This window comes from Haliotis rufescens, unplaced genomic scaffold (genome assembly GCF_023055435.1).
Source record: "Haliotis rufescens isolate VD_foot unplaced genomic scaffold, xgHalRufe1.0.p SCAF_6, whole genome shotgun sequence".
NCBI lineage: Eukaryota > Metazoa > Mollusca > Gastropoda > Lepetellida > Haliotidae > Haliotis > Haliotis rufescens.
In genome coordinates this window covers 11575535-11596483 of record NW_025964334.1, presented here as the reverse complement: position 1 = coordinate 11596483, position 20949 = coordinate 11575535, and the positions used below count along the sequence as shown (strand labels likewise).

At 42.8% G+C, this 20949-nt stretch overlaps 1 protein-coding gene across 2 annotated transcripts in view; it reads left to right on the top strand.

The window, feature by feature from the left end:
* The window catches only part of LOC124120116 (coadhesin-like), a 28850-nt gene extending 8229 nt beyond the window's left edge, over positions 1-20621 (top strand). For both annotated transcript variants that reach the window (XM_046482864.2, XM_046482863.2), the window contains exons 3-12: positions 774-965; positions 2251-2442; positions 3712-3903; positions 5189-5380; positions 6650-6841; positions 8127-8318; positions 9589-9780; positions 10616-10813; positions 19233-19335; positions 19891-20621. In XM_046482864.2, coding sequence (XP_046338820.2) covers positions 774-965; positions 2251-2442; positions 3712-3903; positions 5189-5380; positions 6650-6841; positions 8127-8318; positions 9589-9780; positions 10616-10813; positions 19233-19335; positions 19891-20002 — 1757 coding nt within the window. In that variant the 3' untranslated portion in view covers positions 20003-20621. The remainder of the gene's footprint in view (positions 1-773; positions 966-2250; positions 2443-3711; positions 3904-5188; positions 5381-6649; positions 6842-8126; positions 8319-9588; positions 9781-10615; positions 10814-19232; positions 19336-19890) is intronic.
* Positions 20622-20949: the final 328 nt, after the last annotated feature.

Genomic DNA, 20949 nt, shown 5'->3' with positions numbered 1-20949 from the left:
ACATGACATTGTACAAAACCTGTTCCCCAGAATGGAGGTTCAGATTGCCAAAAAATACGGGTTGAAACCAAGCCACGAACCTGCAATACCAACACGTCTTGTCCAAGTAAGATTTTATCACAAAAAATGTTGAGGAAAGGAACCCAAGGGTTTTGTTGATGCTTTGCCACGACCATGAGACCGCTTCACTCAGATGTTATAGAAAAGGTGGCGGTGATGTATAATAAATAAGGATTTGGTGTAGAGGAACAATTTGACTGAGGGTCATGCTGAGGGTTGGATTCTTCATGGATACTAGTGTGCATCCAACCTCGGTGTCCATTGTAACTCGCTGGAAAACCTCACTCTCACTAATTTGTCATGCTTGTTTTTAAAAAAATGGCCTTACCAACCTTGGCTGGTATGTTTACTGTTTGATGATAGTCACTCGAGAAAGTTTCAGATCATGTCCTGAGCCCCAGAGAGCTGAATTGTGTGGTAATGTTGTTCAGCGTCACCGTCAGCAATTTCCAGTGACTGGAACATCTTCATGTGTAGTTGCGGTCCCATGATGTAGGAGTCTCAAAAACAAAATTACCATTGATCCTGCTGATGGTAAATTGTCATTAATATACCCTGTAGAGCCAAATCAATGCCACTGATACATGAAATTTACTAAGGTCAATAATACCAAACATACCAGTCGTGTGGGAATCTGAGACAGTTTGTGTGGCTAATACAAATAGACACGAAATGAAGTAGTGTGCTTTGTTGAATGTTTTCTAATATTTCAGTTGACGGCGGCTTCAGTTCATGGAGTCCGTGGAACATGGCGCCATGTTCTGTAACCTGTGGAGTTAATGCCACAAGATTCAGTACCCGCAGGAGAAACTGCAACAGCCCTACTCCTCAGGACGGTGGAACTAATTGTACAGGACCCCATGAGGAAAATGTGACTAGAACCTGTGGTCTTGGTAACTGTCAAGGTAGGCGTTATGGTGTCACTCATTGCCCAGATATAGTTGCAATAAAACAGGACAGCCTATCAGGACGTTGTTTTCCATAAAGGACCGACTATTTGATATTCCGGTGTGCGCTGGAGACTAGATCTTTTTATTCAGCTACATCTGCAAAACTATGAAGGCTATGAGCCTAAATACTTTGTTTTAAGCAAAACACCCCGCAAAATTGTCGTTTTTGTGGCAGACAATGTTTGCGTTTTCAACAGTCTGAAAGCATAATTATTAAGCCCCCAGGATATATAAACAGGAGCTGAGGAGTAGTGATGATAGAGCAACGATTATAATCATGGGAAAAGTACAAAACGTCACACATGCACTGGAAGCCTTACATCACTCGATCACCCGTACCCTATTAAATCAAGGAAATAAATCTTTCTTGGTTTTCAAGATTACAGAGTTATTATTAGTTCCATTTGCCTTAAAGCTGTAGCATGTACCAGTGTACCAGTCTCTCACAAATGCGATCAGAACACGACATTGTACAAAACCTGTTCCTCAGAATGGAGGTTCGGATTGCACACAAATACGGGTTTAAACCGAGACATGAACCTGCAATACCAACACATTTTGTCCAAGTAAGATTTTATCACAAAAAATGTTGAGGAATGGAATCAAAGGGTTTTGTTGATGCTTAGCCACGACCATGAGACCGCTTCACTCAGATGTTGAAGAAAAGGTGGCGATGATGTAGACAAACTGAATAAGGATTTGGTGTGGAGGAACAATTTGACTGAGGGTCATGCTGAGGGTTGGATTCTTCATGGATACTAGTGTGCATCCAACCTCGGTGTCCATTGTAACTCGCTAGAAAACCTCACTCTCACTAATCTGTCATCCTTGTTTTTAAAAAGAAATGGCCTCACCAACCATGACTGGTATGTTTACTGTTTGAAGATAGTCACTCGAGAAAGTTTCAGATCATGTCCTGAGCCCCGGAGAGCTGAATTGTGTGGTAATGTTGTTCAGCGTCACCGTCAGCAATTTCCAGTGACTGGAACATCTTCATGTGTAGTTGCGGTCCCATGATGTAGGAGTCTCAAAAACAAAATTACCATTGATCCTGCTGATGGTAAATTGTCATCAATATACCCTGTAGAGCCATATCAATGCCACTGATACATGAAATTTACTAAGGTCAATAATACCAAACATACCAGTCGTGTGGGAATCTGAGACAGTTTGTGTGGCTAATACAAAATAGACACGAAATGAAGTAGTGTGCTTTGTTGAATGTTTTCTAATATTTCAGTTGACGGCGGCTTCAGTTCATGGAGTCCGTGGAACATGGCGCCATGTTCTGTAACCTGTGGAGTTAATGCCACAAGATTCAGTACCCGCAGGAGAAACTGCAACAGCCCTACTCCTCAGGACGGTGGAACTAATTGTACAGGACCCCATGAGGAAAATGTGACTAGAAACTGTGGTCTTGGTAACTGTAAAGGCAGGCGTTATGGTGTCACTCATTGCACAGATATAGTTGCAATAAAACAGGACAGCCTATAAGGACGTTGTTTTCCATAAAGGACCGACTATTTGATATTCCGGTGTGCGCTGGAGACTAGATCTATTTATTCAGCTACATCTGCACAACTATGAAGGCTATGAGCCTAAATACTTTGTTTTGAGCAAAACAACAATGTCGTTTTTGTGGCAGACAATGTTTGTGTTTTCAACAGTCTGAAAGCATAATTATTAAGCCCCCGGGATATATAAACAGGAGCTGAGGAGTAGTGATGATAGAGCAACGATTATAATCATGGGAAAAGTACAAAACGTCACACATGCACTGGAAGCCTTACATCACTCGATCACCCGTACCCTATTAAATCAAGGAAATAAATCTTTCTTGGTTTTCAAGATTACAGAGTTATTATTAGTTCCATTTGCCTTAAAGCTGTAGCATGTACCAGTGTACCAGTCTCTCACAAATGCGATCAGAACACGACATTGTACAAAACCTGTTCCCCAGAATGGAGGTTCGGATTGCACACAAATACGGGTTGAAACCGAGACACGAACCTGCAATACCAACACATTTTGTCCAAGTAAGATTTTATCACAAAAAATGTTGAGGAATGGGATCCAAGGGTTTTGTTGATGCTTTGCCACGACCATGAGACCGCTTCACTCAGATGTTGAAGGAAAGGTGGCGATGATGTAGACAAACTGAATAAGGATTTGGTGTGGAGGAAAAATTTGACTGAGGGTCATGCTGAGGGTTGGATTCTCCATGGATACTAGTGTGCATCCAACCTCGGTGTCCATTGTAACTCGCTAGAAAACCTCACGCTAACTAATCTGCCATGCTTGTTTTTAAACAAATGGCCTTACCAACCTTGGCTGGTATGTTTACTGTTTCATGATAGTCACTCGAGAAAGTTTCAGATCATGTCCTGAGCCCCGGAGAGCTGAATTGTGTGGTAATGTTGTTCAGCGTCAGCAATTTCCAGTGACTGGAACATCTTCATGTGTAGTTGCGGTCTCATGATGTAGGAGTCTCAAAAACAAAATTACCATTGATCCTGCTGATGGTAAATTGTCATAAATATACCCTGTAGAGCCATATCAATGCCACTGATACATGAAATTTACTAAGGTCAATAATACCAAACATACCAGTCGTGGGTGAATCTGAGACAGTTTGTGTGGCTAATACAAATAGACACGAAATGAAGTAGTGTGCTTTGTTGAATGTTTTCTAATATTTCAGTTGACGGCGGCTTCAGTTCATGGAGTCCGTGGAACATGGCGCCATGTTCTGTAACCTGTGGAGTTAATGCCACAAGATTCAGTACCCGCAGGAGAAACTGCAACAGCCCTACTCCTCAGGACGGTGGAACTAATTGTACAGGACCCCATGAGGAAAATGTGACTAGAACCTGTGGTCTTGGTAACTGTCAAGGTAGGCGTTATGGTGTCACTCATTGCCCAGATATAGTTGCAATAAAACAGGACAGCCTATCAGGACGTTGTTTTCCATAAAGGACCGACTATTTGATATTCCGGTGTGCGCTGGAGACTAGATCTTTTTATTCAGCTACATCTGCAAAACTATGAAGGCTATGAGCCTAAATACTTTGTTTTAAGCAAAACACCCCGCAAAATTGACGTTTTTGTGGCAGACAATGTTTGCGTTTTCAACAGTCTGAAAGCATAATTATTAAGCCCCCAGGATATATAAACAGGAGCTGAGGAGTAGTGATGATAGAGCAACGATTATAATCATGGGAAAAGTACAAAACGTCACACATGCACTGGAAGCCTTACATCACTCGATCACCCGTACCCTATTAAATCAAGGAAATAAATCTTTCTTGGTTTTCAAGATTACAGAGTTATTATTAGTTCCATTTGCCTTAAAGCTGTAGCATGTACCAGTGTACCAGTCTCTCACAAATGCGATCAGAACACGACATTGTACAAAACCTGTTCCTCAGAATGGAGGTTCGGATTGCACACAAATACGGGTTTAAACCGAGACATGAACCTGCAATACCAACACATTTTGTCCAAGTAAGATTTTATCACAAAAAATGTTGAGGAATGGAATCAAAGGGTTTTGTTGATGCTTAGCCACGACCATGAGACCGCTTCACTCAGATGTTGAAGAAAAGGTGGCGATGATGTAGACAAACTGAATAAGGATTTGGTGTGGAGGAACAATTTGACTGAGGGTCATGCTGAGGGTTGGATTCTTCATGGATACTAGTGTGCATCCAACCTCGGTGTCCATTGTAACTCGCTAGAAAACCTCACTCTCACTAATCTGTCATCCTTGTTTTTAAAAAGAAATGGCCTCACCAACCATGACTGGTATGTTTACTGTTTGAAGATAGTCACTCGAGAAAGTTTCAGATCATGTCCTGAGCCCCGGAGAGCTGAATTGTGTGGTAATGTTGTTCAGCGTCACCGTCAGCAATTTCCAGTGACTGGAACATCTTCATGTGTAGTTGCGGTCCCATGATGTAGGAGTCTCAAAAACAAAATTACCATTGATCCTGCTGATGGTAAATTGTCATCAATATACCCTGTAGAGCCATATCAATGCCACTGATACATGAAATTTACTAAGGTCAATAATACCAAACATACCAGTCGTGTGGGAATCTGAGACAGTTTGTGTGGCTAATACAAAATAGACACGAAATGAAGTAGTGTGCTTTGTTGAATGTTTTCTAATATTTCAGTTGACGGCGGCTTCAGTTCATGGAGTCCGTGGAACATGGCGCCATGTTCTGTAACCTGTGGAGTTAATGCCACAAGATTCAGTACCCGCAGGAGAAACTGCAACAGCCCTACTCCTCAGGACGGTGGAACTAATTGTACAGGACCCCATGAGGAAAATGTGACTAGAAACTGTGGTCTTGGTAACTGTAAAGGCAGGCGTTATGGTGTCACTCATTGCACAGATATAGTTGCAATAAAACAGGACAGCCTATAAGGACGTTGTTTTCCATAAAGGACCGACTATTTGATATTCCGGTGTGCGCTGGAGACTAGATCTATTTATTCAGCTACATCTGCACAACTATGAAGGCTATGAGCCTAAATACTTTGTTTTGAGCAAAACAACAATGTCGTTTTTGTGGCAGACAATGTTTGTGTTTTCAACAGTCTGAAAGCATAATTATTAAGCCCCCGGGATATATAAACAGGAGCTGAGGAGTAGTGATGATAGAGCAACGATTATAATCATGGGAAAAGTACAAAACGTCACACATGCACTGGAAGCCTTACATCACTCGATCACCCGTACCCTATTAAATCAAGGAAATAAATCTTTCTTGGTTTTCAAGATTACAGAGTTATTATTAGTTCCATTTGCCTTAAAGCTGTAGCATGTACCAGTGTACCAGTCTCTCACAAATGCGATCAGAACACGACATTGTACAAAACCTGTTCCCCAGAATGGAGGTTCGGATTGCACACAAATACGGGTTGAAACCGAGACACGAACCTGCAATACCAACACATTTTGTCCAAGTAAGATTTTATCACAAAAAATGTTGAGGAATGGGATCCAAGGGTTTTGTTGATGCTTTGCCACGACCATGAGACCGCTTCACTCAGATGTTGAAGGAAAGGTGGCGATGATGTAGACAAACTGAATAAGGATTTGGTGTGGAGGAAAAATTTGACTGAGGGTCATGCTGAGGGTTGGATTCTCCATGGATACTAGTGTGCATCCAACCTCGGTGTCCATTGTAACTCGCTAGAAAACCTCACGCTAACTAATCTGCCATGCTTGTTTTTAAACAAATGGCCTTACCAACCTTGGCTGGTATGTTTACTGTTTCATGATAGTCACTCGAGAAAGTTTCAGATCATGTCCTGAGCCCCGGAGAGCTGAATTGTGTGGTAATGTTGTTCAGCGTCAGCAATTTCCAGTGACTGGAACATCTTCATGTGTAGTTGCGGTCTCATGATGTAGGAGTCTCAAAAACAAAATTACCATTGATCCTGCTGATGGTAAATTGTCATAAATATACCCTGTAGAGCCATATCAATGCCACTGATACATGAAATTTACTAAGGTCAATAATACCAAACATACCAGTCGTGGGTGAATCTGAGACAGTTTGTGTGGCTAATACAAATAGACACGAAATGAAGTAGTGTGCTTTGTTGAATGTTTTCTAATATTTCAGTTGACGGCGGCTTCAGTTCATGGAGTCCGTGGAACATGGCGCCATGTTCTGTAACCTGTGGAGTTAATGCCACAAGATTCAGTACCCGCAGGAGAAACTGCAACAGCCCTACTCCTCAGGACGGTGGAACTAATTGTACAGGACCCCATGAGGAAAATGTGACTAGAACCTGTGGTCTTGGTAACTGTCAAGGTAGGCGTTATGGTGTCACTCATTGCCCAGATATAGTTGCAATAAAACAGGACAGCCTATCAGGACGTTGTTTTCCATAAAGGACCGACTATTTGATATTCCGGTGTGCGCTGGAGACTAGATCTTTTTATTCAGCTACATCTGCAAAACTATGAAGGCTATGAGCCTAAATACTTTGTTTTAAGCAAAACACCCCGCAAAATTGACGTTTTTGTGGCAGACAATGTTTGCGTTTTCAACAGTCTGAAAGCATAATTATTAAGCCCCCAGGATATATAAACAGGAGCTGAGGAGTAGTGATGATAGAGCAACGATTATAATCATGGGAAAAGTACAAAACGTCACACATGCACTGGAAGCCTTACATCACTCGATCACCCGTACCCTATTAAATCAAGGAAATAAATCTTTCTTGGTTTTCAAGATTACAGAGTTATTATTAGTTCCATTTGCCTTAAAGCTGTAGCATGTACCAGTGTACCAGTCTCTCACAAATGCGATCAGAACACGACATTGTACAAAACCTGTTCCTCAGAATGGAGGTTCGGATTGCACACAAATACGGGTTTAAACCGAGACATGAACCTGCAATACCAACACATTTTGTCCAAGTAAGATTTTATCACAAAAAATGTTGAGGAATGGAATCAAAGGGTTTTGTTGATGCTTAGCCACGACCATGAGACCGCTTCACTCAGATGTTGAAGAAAAGGTGGCGATGATGTAGACAAACTGAATAAGGATTTGGTGTGGAGGAACAATTTGACTGAGGGTCATGCTGAGGGTTGGATTCTTCATGGATACTAGTGTGCATCCAACCTCGGTGTCCATTGTAACTCGCTAGAAAACCTCACTCTCACTAATCTGTCATCCTTGTTTTTAAAAAGAAATGGCCTCACCAACCATGACTGGTATGTTTACTGTTTGAAGATAGTCACTCGAGAAAGTTTCAGATCATGTCCTGAGCCCCGGAGAGCTGAATTGTGTGGTAATGTTGTTCAGCGTCACCGTCAGCAATTTCCAGTGACTGGAACATCTTCATGTGTAGTTGCGGTCCCATGATGTAGGAGTCTCAAAAACAAAATTACCATTGATCCTGCTGATGGTAAATTGTCATCAATATACCCTGTAGAGCCATATCAATGCCACTGATACATGAAATTTACTAAGGTCAATAATACCAAACATACCAGTCGTGTGGGAATCTGAGACAGTTTGTGTGGCTAATACAAAATAGACACGAAATGAAGTAGTGTGCTTTGTTGAATGTTTTCTAATATTTCAGTTGACGGCGGCTTCAGTTCATGGAGTCCGTGGAACATGGCGCCATGTTCTGTAACCTGTGGAGTTAATGCCACAAGATTCAGTACCCGCAGGAGAAACTGCAACAGCCCTACTCCTCAGGACGGTGGAACTAATTGTACAGGACCCCATGAGGAAAATGTGACTAGAAACTGTGGTCTTGGTAACTGTCAAGGTAGGCGTTATGGTGTCACTCATTGCACAGATATAGTTGCAATAAAACAGGACAGCCTATAAGGACGTTGTTTTCCATAAAGGACCGACTATTTGATATTCCGGTGTGCGCTGGAGACTAGATCTATTTATTCAGCTACATCTGCACAACTATGAAGGCTATGAGCCTAAATACTTTGTTTTGAGCAAAACAACAATGTCGTTTTTGTGGCAGACAATGTTTGTGTTTTCAACTGTCTGAAAGCATAATTATTAAGCCCCCGGGATATATAAACAGGAGCTGAGGAGTAGTGATGATAGAGCAACGATTATAATCATGGGAAAAGTACAAAACGTCACACATGCACTGGAAGCCTTACATCACTCGATCACCCGTACCCTATTAAATCAAGGAAATAAATCTTTCTTGGTTTTCAAGATTACAGAGTTATTATTAGTTCCATTTGCCTTAAAGCTGTAGCATGTACCAGTGTACCAGTCTCTCACAAATGCGATCAGAACACGACATTGTACAAAACCTGTTCCCCAGAATGGAGGTTCGGATTGCACACAAATACGGGTTGAAACCGAGACACGAACCTGCAATACCAACACATTTTGTCCAAGTAAGATTTTATCACAAAAAATGTTGAGGAATGGGATCCAAGGGTTTTGTTGATGCTTTGCCACGACCATGAGACCGCTTCACTCAGATGTTGAAGGAAAGGTGGCGATGATGTAGACAAACTGAATAAGGATTTGGTGTGGAGGAAAAATTTGACTGAGGGTCATGCTGAGGGTTGGATTCTCCATGGATACTAGTGTGCATCCAACCTCGGTGTCCATTGTAACTCGCTAGAAAACCTCACGCTAACTAATCTGCCATGCTTGTTTTTAAACAAATGGCCTTACCAACCTTGGCTGGTATGTTTACTGTTTCATGATAGTCACTCGAGAAAGTTTCAGATCATGTCCTGAGCCCCGGAGAGCTGAATTGTGTGGTAATGTTGTTCAGCGTCAGCAATTTCCAGTGACTGGAACATCTTCATGTGTAGTTGCGGTCTCATGATGTAGGAGTCTCAAAAACAAAATTACCATTGATCCTGCTGATGGTAAATTGTCATAAATATACCCTGTAGAGCCATATCAATGCCACTGATACATGAAATTTACTAAGGTCAATAATACCAAACATACCAGTCGTGGGTGAATCTGAGACAGTTTGTGTGGCTAATACCATATAGGCACGAAATGAAATAGTGTGCTTTGTTCAATGTTTTCTAATATTTCAGTTGACGGCGGCTTCAGTTCATGGAGTCCGTGGAACATGGCGCCATGTTCTGTAACCTGTGGAGTTAATGCCACAAGATTCAGTACCCGCAGGAGAAACTGCAACAGTCCTACTCCTCAGGACGGTGGAACTAATTGTACAGGACCCCATGAGGAAAATGTGACTAGAACCTGTGGTCATGGTAACTGTAAAGGTAGGCGTTATGGTGTCACTCATTGCACAGATATAGTTGCAATAAAACAGGACAGCCTATAAGGACGTTGTTTTCCATAAAGGACCGACTATTTGATATTCCGGTGTGCGCTGGAGACTAGATCTTTTTATTCAGCTACATCTGCAAAACTATGAAGGCTATGAGCCTAAATACTTTGTTTTAAGCGAAACACCCCGCAAAATTGTCGTTTTTTGTGGCAGACAATGTTTGTGTTTTCAACTGTCTGAAAGCATAATCATAAACCCCCAGGATATATAAACAGGAGCTGAGGAGTAGTGATGAAAGAGCAACGATTATAATCATGGGAAAAGTACAACACGTCACTCATGCACTGGAAGCCTTACATCACTCGATCACCCGTACCCTATTTAATCAAGGAAATAAATCTTTCTTGGTTTTCAAGATTACAGAGTTATTATTAGTTCCATTTGCCTTAAAGCTGTAGCATGTACCAGTGTATTGCTTAAAATCACGCATAGAGAGGAGATCATCCAATGACCTTAAAAAATTATCTTAAGTATGGCATGAACTTTATCTGAGGATCATTGAAACAGTAGCATTGATCACCGACCAAGGGTGTCCTCAATGAACTGTTAGTAACGCTTATTAATAATACACATAAAGTGCAAGCATAAAGATATACATGTACGTGAGTGACAATTGTAAGGACATTTATGAATGTGTGAAAATGAAATGCCATTAGGGAATTCATTCATGTTGGTTTTGTTCTTGTAATGCATGGTATACAAGGAGTGTTTTCATCTTACCTAGTTTGACGGTGATCTGTAACTACAGATATACATCTTTTGAATAGTTGATGGTGGCCTGTCATCATGGACCGAGTGGAGCAGCCCTGCCTGCACCGAGTCCTGTGGACTTGCAGCAACCTCAGTGGTGGGCAGGAATAGATACTGCAATAATCCAGAGCCTGAGGGTGGAGGGCAGGATTGTAATGGGCCACGCAATGAATCTCAACTTAGAGGTTGTGTCCTACCGGCTTGTCCAAAACCACGTAGGTATTTGGTACTCGGTGTGCAGTATTCAAATATTTATGAAAATGTGTATAGAGCACACAAACATTTTAGATGGAGAAGATTGTTTTTTTATTGGGTTAGCAGCAAGGTCTTTATGGCAATCTTGAAACAAGCAGGTACAGTCGAACCGTGGTATCTCGAACCTAGCTGGACCGTGTGGTAACTTCGAGATACCCGGACATTCGCGATATCGAGGCATGGACTGACAGACAGATCAAATAGCAGAATGGGTATTATAGACCTATTGCAATACGATTGCATTCATGACAAGTTAAGAATACAACAGGTGTATGCGATGACCAAATGAAAGTAAATCATAAGGAAAGGAAATGTTTTACGTATATGATCGATAACAGCTCAGTGAAATGCTCGTAGAATTCTTTGTTTTACGAAAAATAATCGCGAAACAATCTTTTCACTTTATGCCCAGGGCTTCTGTGGATAAAACTAAAATTAGACAATGATGCAAGTGATCTTGTTTTTTGCTTTTATTTTGTATTCCCCAGTTATGGCTCACAGTTATGTGAAATGCATATTTGCGCTTCTCAAAGCTGCTGGGTAGTAAAGTCAATGGTCGGGAGGTAGGGCGGGACCGGAAAATAATTGCATGATTTAGAATTTTGAGGTGAGGTGAGGTGAAATGAGGTTTAACGTCGCATCCAAGATTATTGCATTTATATAGCGACGTGCATGTGCGTGTGTGAGTGTGTTTGTGTGGCTGCTTGTACTAGTCCGGACTGATGCCGATTTATAGTGCTAGCTCACTGAGATACCATGCCGCAGTTAAACATGAATACCCCACTGAGACACAGTATACTGACTCCGAGCCGACCAGTCCTTGTTTTAGCCCCTTAATGCCCAGCGCCAGACATGGTAACAACAAGTACCATTTATTAATGTCTTTTGGTATGACGCTGCCGGGGATCGAACCCTGGACCTTCCACTCTCCGGGCGGACGCTCTACCACTAGACCACGGAGGCGGTCTTAGAATTTTGAAGGGTGTTGTGGAGAATTTGCCTTTAGCTACTATAATGCCTGTCAGAAAGCCTTTTGAGCCCAAATGTCTATTATTTCGTTTCGTTGTTTAATTCCACTTTTGTTATATTTGATTTCGTTTCCTTTACCATTTTCCAATTTCCATATGTACCAAAATGGCAGCCTCCAGCCAGGAGTGTTGACCATGTGCTTGACCAACAGAAATACAGTCTTTTGTGTCTAAAACAGCCTTGGCGTCCTATATCCATCACGAACCGCCCATCCCTCGCCCGTGCATCCAAGCACCGTGTTTTCATGGTCCCGCGAGGCGGATACAATAACCAGGTGACGCCAAATTCCAAATATAAACAGTGCGCTGTACGTACGCATTACCCATCCCGCCAGTGAATGTAAAACCCTACATTCAATCATGAGACAGTATTTATCTCGTGCCAAATATCCTGTTACCAAGTCACGTTCGGCATATGCAACTGTTACATTAACTGATTCTAGAACTGTACTCCTGCAACTGTCATTCAAAGTTGAACCGGTGTTGTAAGTTCTAAGCCTGGCAGCCAATCTTTGTCACGTCATCATCAACATATCGACAAGTTACAGATTCAAATACTTTAATTTGAGGTAAATTATCTGAAGACATGACGTTACAACCAGATACTAATACTGTTAGATCTTCCAGATCACATAGTCTTAGTCACAGTGAAAGGTCACTTGGTTCAAGAAGTAAGTCCTCAAAAATTTCTGTGATATCTGGACTAAGTGAATCTCAGTCTGCAGTGGTAAGACAGCAAAGAACAAGAGCTCAGCTTGACGAATTCGTGCTTAGGATGCAGGAGGATTTCAGAGTTGATGAGCAATTGCAGGCATTAGATGACCAGGCCTATGCTGCACGCTTAGCTGCTGAGGATGAGGTGAATGCCGCTAAGAGACGGACAGAAGAAATAGAGCGTGAGGCTATTCGCCGCAGAGAGGCACTAAATACTCAACTGTCAAGACAGAGACAACTGAGACAAGCTCAACAGAACTTTGCTGAAGCAACCCTAATTGCTACCATGGTAAATGAAGACCCGAACAGCAATGCAGAGAATGTACAACCTCCAGAGGAACTTACGGAACAACCAAGTTTTGATGGTAACATTCAAATACAGTCAGTAACTGGACAGGTCCCACCTACTGCTGACCCTAATGCCATTAAGTCTGGCAATGTAAGTAATACTAATAATACAGAGCAGCTTACAATTCCTGACACCTCCCAAATTTTACCCTCTGGTGACAGTCAAACCCTTGGGAACCAGATACAGCGGGGCCCATATCCATCTGACAGAGTTCATCCTGGTGTACTTCATCAAGGGATCAACCCTTATCCTGGTAACCTGACAACTTGTATGCCAATATACAGACAGAATGACCACTTTCAAGGTCAGATGTTAAACAGTGCCCAACAAATCACAACAAACGAGATGTCAAGTACTTTCCCAACTGCCACTGGTGTACTTACACAGCAACCTTCCCTGGTGGGTTATGGTACTGGTATTGGTTCATATCCAAGGAGCAACCCCCAGGTAAGTTTAACACCAGCAATGGTAGTGCCTCAGCCATTGTTCTTGGATTCGCAAGCATTTCCCTTACCGAATATGCCATATCAACAGTCACAGCCACAACAGCATCAAGCGCTCCAACCAGATATTCCAACATTGCCTCCAACCGAACAAGGAACACAACCGCCAGCGATTACTGGGATGATACCTCAGGTTGGCACACCTAACCTCACCGAACTGTTGATTTCCTCATCTTATGGCATACCAAGACCAACATTACCCAATTTCACCAGTGGAAGAGAAAAGGACTTTGCCTTGCTTAAGATGGCACTGGATAACCTGGTGAATATTCATCCACACCTTACAGAACAGTACAAATACCAAGTTTTACTTGACAAACTTGGAGGCAGTGCGAAGCACCTAGCTGAGGCATTTATGCATGATCCCAAATCTTTCACAGCAGCCTTGCAAGCACTGAAGGACAAGTATGGTCAGCCGAGACAACTTGTACAAAGTGAGATTGGTATACTCATGAATATGCCAGCACTAAGATATGGTGACTTTGATGGGTTTGACAGTTTTGCCCTATCAGTCCATTCCCTGGTCGGTACGCTCAAGTCACTTGAGGGAGAGACCGGTTATGAACTGAGATGTGGGTCACATGTTGACCGCCTGATCGGCAAGCTACCCCCAGGTTATCGAGATAGTTTTGTAGAACATTGTATCAACCGTGATATCCTCAAGGCTGACAGTGACCAGACCTACACATTGTGTCATTTGTCAGACTGGCTGCAGACAAAATCACGTGCAAAGCGTATAGCTAACCAGGCCACAGCGCTATACAAAATGGAGAGTACTAAACCTGACAGGAGGTATCTGTCACGGACAAGTCAGAAGGGGTCTGCACCTACGGCTTTATTCTATGCAAGGGAATCCAAACCATTTGAACAGAAACCTGGATCTTCTGCTAGGAGTCATGTGACCAAGCCTTTCTGTCCATACTGTAACAGCAATGAACACTTCCTGAATATATGTCCAGGATTGAAGAAACTAACAGTGAACCAGGTACATGACTGGTTACATGACAGCAAGCGATGTTGGAAATGTGGGCGCACACATCAGCCAGACATGTGCACCCTCAAGAAACCATGTCACATATGTAAGGAAGTGCACTTGACTGTCTTGCATGAGGCTATACAGCATACAGCCTCCAAAGTGTATTCTGTGAAAGTCAGTACAGACAAAGTGTACACTGATCAACCCTCATATCCTCCTAATGTCATGCTAAAGGTTGTCAAAGTGTTGCTATATGGTGAAAGTGGTATGATGGAGACTCATGCAATCTTGGATGATGGTTCCATGAGAACTATGGTGTTACAATCAACGGTTCATGACCTAAAACTTCAGACAAAGCCGGACAGTATATTGCTTACCACAATCAACAAGGAGCCATTCAGGTGTAATGGACACTCAGTTGACCTGCAAATATCTCCTATCAGCAAACCAAACATCAGGTACAAGATTAAGGGTGCCTTCACTGCAGATAACTTGTGTATGTCCGAGTACACATATCCAGTTGAATCCCTGCAAAGGCGTTGGCCGCATTTGCAAAAGATACCGATACCTAACATTGATGGAGCTCGGCCAACTATTCTCATTGGAGCGGACAATGCCCATCTCATTCTTCCCAATGAACCAGTTCAGTTTGGACCCATCAATGCGCCTATTGCAGTGTCTACCAAACTTGGTTGGTCCCTCCAGGGTTTATCTAGTGAATCTGGACCAGAGAACACCAAGTGTATGCTCATACACAGCACCAATAATTCAGATCTTGTTGAGAGCATTGAGCGATTGTGGCAAATCGACACTTTGCCTTTCACCGAGAAACATGTGACACGCTCCAAGCAGGATAAACAGGCAATTGAGACTCTAGAATCTGAAACTGTCAGGATAGATGTCGATGGTGTTAGTCACTATGCCACCCCACTGTTACGCACACAGGATGGAACCTGCTTCAAAACAGATCAACAAATGGTTATGCCTACACTCAGGCGCACTGAAAGGCGACTAAGAGATCGTCCGGACCTTTCAAGAATCCACAATGACAAAATCAAGAAGCTAGTTGAGGCAGGATATGTAAAGAAACTCACCAAGGAGGAAGTGGAGAAAGCAGAAGAATCCTGGTATTTTCCTCACCACATTGTTGAACACAATGGGAAGTTTCGCCTGGTATTTAACTGCTCCTTCGAGCACAACGGCCAAATCTTGAACAAGCACCTTCTGCCTGGGCCAACAGTCGGATCATCACTGCTTGGTGTCTTTCTTCGGTTCCGGCAACATGCAGTTGCTATATCAGGAGACATAAAAGCCATGTTCCATCAAGTAAGACTGCTTTCTCGTGACAAACCTCTTCTGCGTTTCATTTGGCGAAACATGGAACATGATCGCCCTCCAGATGTGTACGAATGGCAAGTCCTACCATTCGGCACCACCTGCTCGCCATGTTGTGCCAGTTATGCTTTATGGAAACATGTCTCGGATCACAAAGCTGGCAATGAAGAAGTACTCAAATCTGTAGAAGAATCATTCTATGTTGACAATTGCTTGCATAGCCTACCTACAGCAACAGAAGCCAAGGAACTTGTACGGAAAATGAGAGACTTGCTTGCACAAGGTGGTTTCAACATTAGGCAGTGGACCAGCAATATTCCATCCGTTGTGGCAGACCTTCCGTCCGACGCTAGATCGGAAAATACAGAACTTTGGCTTACCTTCGGCCAGGGTGACTCCCTTGAGCCAGCCCTAGGCTTGCGTTGGAACTGTGAATCTGATGAGCTCACCTACAAACACAGAACCATAGAGTATGAAAAGCTTACTATGAGAGTGATCTACAGGGTTCTTGCTAGTCAGTATGATCCCATCGGCTACTTGGCACCATTCCTTGCACGAGCCAAAATTATAGTACAGGACTTGTGGAAGTCAAAGAGAAACTGGAATGACCCTATAGAAAAGGGGGACATCTGTGAAAGATGGCTGACCTGGGAAAAGGAGCTGGAAGAAATCCCAATGGTCACTCTACCAAGGTGTTACACACCCCATAGTGTGGACTCTGGAAGTGCAGACCGACAACTACACATCTTTTGTGATGCTTCTGAAAGAGTGTATGGTTCAGTAGCATACTTGCGCACAACAGACGAAGGAGCAAACATCTATGTCAGTTTCCTTATGGCCCGATCAAAGGTTTCCCCAAAGAAACAACTGTCTATGCCACGCCTAGAACTATGTGCAGCCCTCACTGGTGCTCAGCTAGCTGATGTGTTGTGCAAGGAATTAACTTTACCAATCCAGAAAGTGATATTGTGGAGTGACTCTACTACTGTACTTGGTTGGCTGAAGTCAGAATCATGCAGATACAAGGTATTCGTTGGAACACGAGTATCTGAAATCCAGAATCTCACAGATGTACAGAACTGGCGATATGTTGACACACAGAGAAATCATGCTGATGACATTACTCGAGGCAAACTGCTCAGAGAACTCAGCAAGGAATCGCGGTGGAAAGATGGGCCAGATTTCATGCACCAGACACCTGATCATTGGCCAGTTACCCCAGTGACAATAGACTCTGACAATACAGAGATAAAGAAATCTGTGATGTGTGGCACAATTGTTGTGAATACACCTCAGCTGCCAGATGCAGAACAGTACACTTCTTGGGAAGTGTATGTGGCTGATGTTAAAGAGTCCTTTGATGGGGCGGCCTTCCCGGAAAATGCTCAACCCCTGACCGCTGAACGGTTTGAACAGATAGAGAACCATCTCTATCAACTAGTGCAAATAGAATCATTCCCCCAGGAATTCACAGCACTAAAATCAGGTAAACGATTGCCTCCAGACAGCAGGCTCCTCCAGCTTGACCCTATCTATGATGCAGAATCAGATCTGATCAGAGTAGGAGGACGCTTACAGAGAGCTGAATCTCTAAATACAGGCGTCAAACATCCAATTCTTCTTGACCCACAGCATGTTATAACAAAGTTGATCATCCGGGATCAAGATGAGAAGCTCTTACACTATGGTCAGGAACGTATACTCGCAGAGATAAGACGCAGATTTTGGATATTGAGGGGACGAGAAGCGATTCGACGCCATCAGCGTCAGTGTTCCACCTGTCAGAAATGGCGCTCAAACCCGAGGACACAGAAAATGTCTGACTTGCCACCACCACGTCTGCGACTTTTCAAACCACAATTCTTCTCAACAGGAGTTGATTGCTTCGGACCAATGCATGTGAAGGTTGGACGTCGCTCAGAGAAACGATGGGGTTTGATATTTAAATGTATGACCACCCGTGCGGTGCATTTAGACATAATCAGGAGCATGGACTCGGATGCATTCCTCATGGCATTTCGCCGCTTTGCTTCACTGAGAGGCAAACCTTACGAACTCATCTCAGACCAAGGTTCCAATTTCCGAGGGGCTAAAACAGAGTTGCAGGAGGCACTTGCAAGTATGGAACCAGACCTTGCTGAACAACTGGCTCGCCATAAGGTCAGATTTGTGTTCAATCCTCCTCATGCACCACACTTCGGAGGTGTTTGGGAAAGAGAGATTAAATCTGTGAAATATGGCCTCCGAGTGGCACTAGGAGATCAGACAGTGACAGAACCTGTGTTACGTACCATTCTAGCGGAGGTGGCAGGGATTCTGAATTCTAAGCCATTAGCCTACGTTTCATCAGATGTCAGAGATGTGGACCCAGTTACACCAAACATCCTGCTGATTGGCCGCCATGATGCTTCTCTTCCTCAAGTCGTCTATCCAGCTGATGAACTATTAAGCAGACGCAGATGGCGCCACAGTCAAGTTCTGGCCGACCACTTTTGGGTACACTTTGTCAAATATTATCTTCCTGATATGCAGCTGCGCACAAAATGGCAGAAAGAAAGACAAAACTTGAAGATGAATGACGTTGTCATGATAGTTGATCCACAGCTCTTAAGAGCTCAGTGGCCTGTTGGTAGAGTCACTAAAACCTACCCCGGAACAGATGGATGTGTTCGCACTGCCACTGTCAGTGTGAAAGACAAGGAGTACACCAGACCAATCACAAGACTCATCCCACTACCGGAATGTGCAGATGACGATAATTGACTTTAGTTCCAGTGTGGAAAGACTTTCTTCAGATATTGACAAATTTAGTGCCTAAATTTGGGGGCGGCCGTGTCAGAAAGCCTTTTGAGCCCAAATGTCTATTATTTCGTTTCGTTGTTTAATTCCACTTTTGTTATATTTGATTTCGTTTCCTTTACCATTTTCCAATTTCCATATGTACCAAAATGGCAGCCTCCAGCCAGGAGTGTTGACCATGTGCTTGACCAACAGAAATACAGTCTTTTGTGTCTAAAACAGCCTTGGCGTCCTATATCCATCACGAACCGCCCATCCCTCGCCCGTGCATCCAAGCACCGTGTTTTCAATGCCATTTAAATGAACACACACACGTACATGTACGCAAGGACGCACGCACGCACACAGAGACAGACAGGCATAGCCAGACAAGTGTGTGTAACGCATCGTTGCCCAAAATCATGTCCGATTCACTTGCCTTGTTGTTCCACAGGTTACCTTTTTTTTCAGGTGAACAATTGACTTGCCTTTGCATGCTACACTTACCTTTTCGCGATCACATGCTATCATCAATATTTGATAGTGAATCATAAACACATGCTCACGATATAGTCTGAATCGTACAATACCTCTGGCAGAGATTTCCTATGACTATGAAAAGGGTTTTGTCTCTTTTGTTAACCTGATCAAATAACACTTTGAATTGAACATTTGTATCATTTCTCGCATTTCCAGCGGTAGATGCCCGTATCATGGCTGGCGTGGTCATTGGTGTGGGACTGGTCCTTATCTTCATAGCTGTTGCCATGACCTGTAATTTCTTCCTTCACAAGGAGAGGTAAGGAGCGGTGGTTAATTTGACATCTGCTGATGGTGGGGGTTGCACAATTACATCATGTTCAGATGATGCGTTTCAATATAACACATTTATGGTCTACCTTTTAAAATCCAGGGTACGTTGGCAGTGAGAATATGGGTAGAGCTGTAATTGTCACATGGTACATGTTGAACTGCAGTACTCCAGAGGAGGAATACCTATTTGTAGTTTTTAAACCAAATAACCAACATAAGGCTGCATGATATACACTGAATATAATGTGCCAGTGAAGGAATGTTGCTTTAACTTCGCAGTCAGGAATATTGCTGCTCTTTCATTATATTCTGTAACTGAGTCTAAACCAGACAAACAGTGACTGGTTGAAGGGGATGATGCCACGTTATAACCACCTGATCCTCATAAGCAGGCTTTTACAACCATCGACCTATAATACAAAGGCGTGTCTTGCAATGATAATGATATAATATATAATGGATTATATTAGCATTTAAGGTTATATTGCCATGTACAATGTAGAGGTAAAGTGGCACTGTTCCTTCTGTACGCCTGTTGCAGATCACCACCCGGACCAGCGTGTGAAGACAACTTTCGCAGAAGCGAGTTCCATGAATATAACAGAATGAAGACAGGCTTCCTGGATAACAAGCACACCCTCTCGTACATATAGTATAGAACACAAATTTCACACTGACAGAATCATCTTCTGAATGGATTGATAGACGTTGCGGACCGAACGTGAACGTCCACAGGGCCCTCTGTAATCGGGCACATAGTTGAAATATTTTGATGATCATGGACTAATTGTGCATTGACATTGGTTATACAAGCTTTTTTTGTTTTGCTTGTTGTTTATGAATTTGAACGACCTCTTAACTACAAACAATGAAATGATAATGGAATGGTAGATATCAGTTTACTGTAGTAGAGCATGACGTTTATGTTATTGTGGTTGACATACAACTCTGTGAAGACTTCATAGAGCGTCATACAACTCCTGTTTGGAAGTTGTTTGATCAAGGTTACAACATTCAAGGCCTCAGTAAAGCTTTCAAAAGGTTTAAGGCAGACATATGAAGGATATTTTCAAATTTAACGCATCAGTTACAAAATTAATGTCCGATGCAAGTCCCAACTTTGAATTGTCCCATATGGTCTATATTATTTTTTAGGTGAATAATTAACTTGGATTTGCATGTGTTTGTGACGGGTGCCATCGGTTGGGCAAGATATAGAGGATTAACCACTGTGTTCGGTTGTTACCGAAAAATCTACACACGAGTGATTAATCTGCCACGATTAAAACGAGGCTTTGACGAGTTCTAATCGTGGCAGATTAATCACAAGTGTGTAGATTTTTCGGTAACAACCGAACACAGTGGTTAATCCTTTTCCTCCCATAACAATCGTCCCATTAAAAAGTCGAGCTCGTAGTTAAAGATTTCCTGAGTTAGTAACCACTCGGGATTCCCCCCAGCCTCGTTTTCGAATATGCTCACCATTAACAGGTAAAAAAAGGATCTAGCGAAGACAACCCACACGAGTTTTCCCGTGACAGGCAAGCCGCTTGTTAGCATTCATGTTATGTTCTATGTTAACTATTAAAGGTTGATGGGA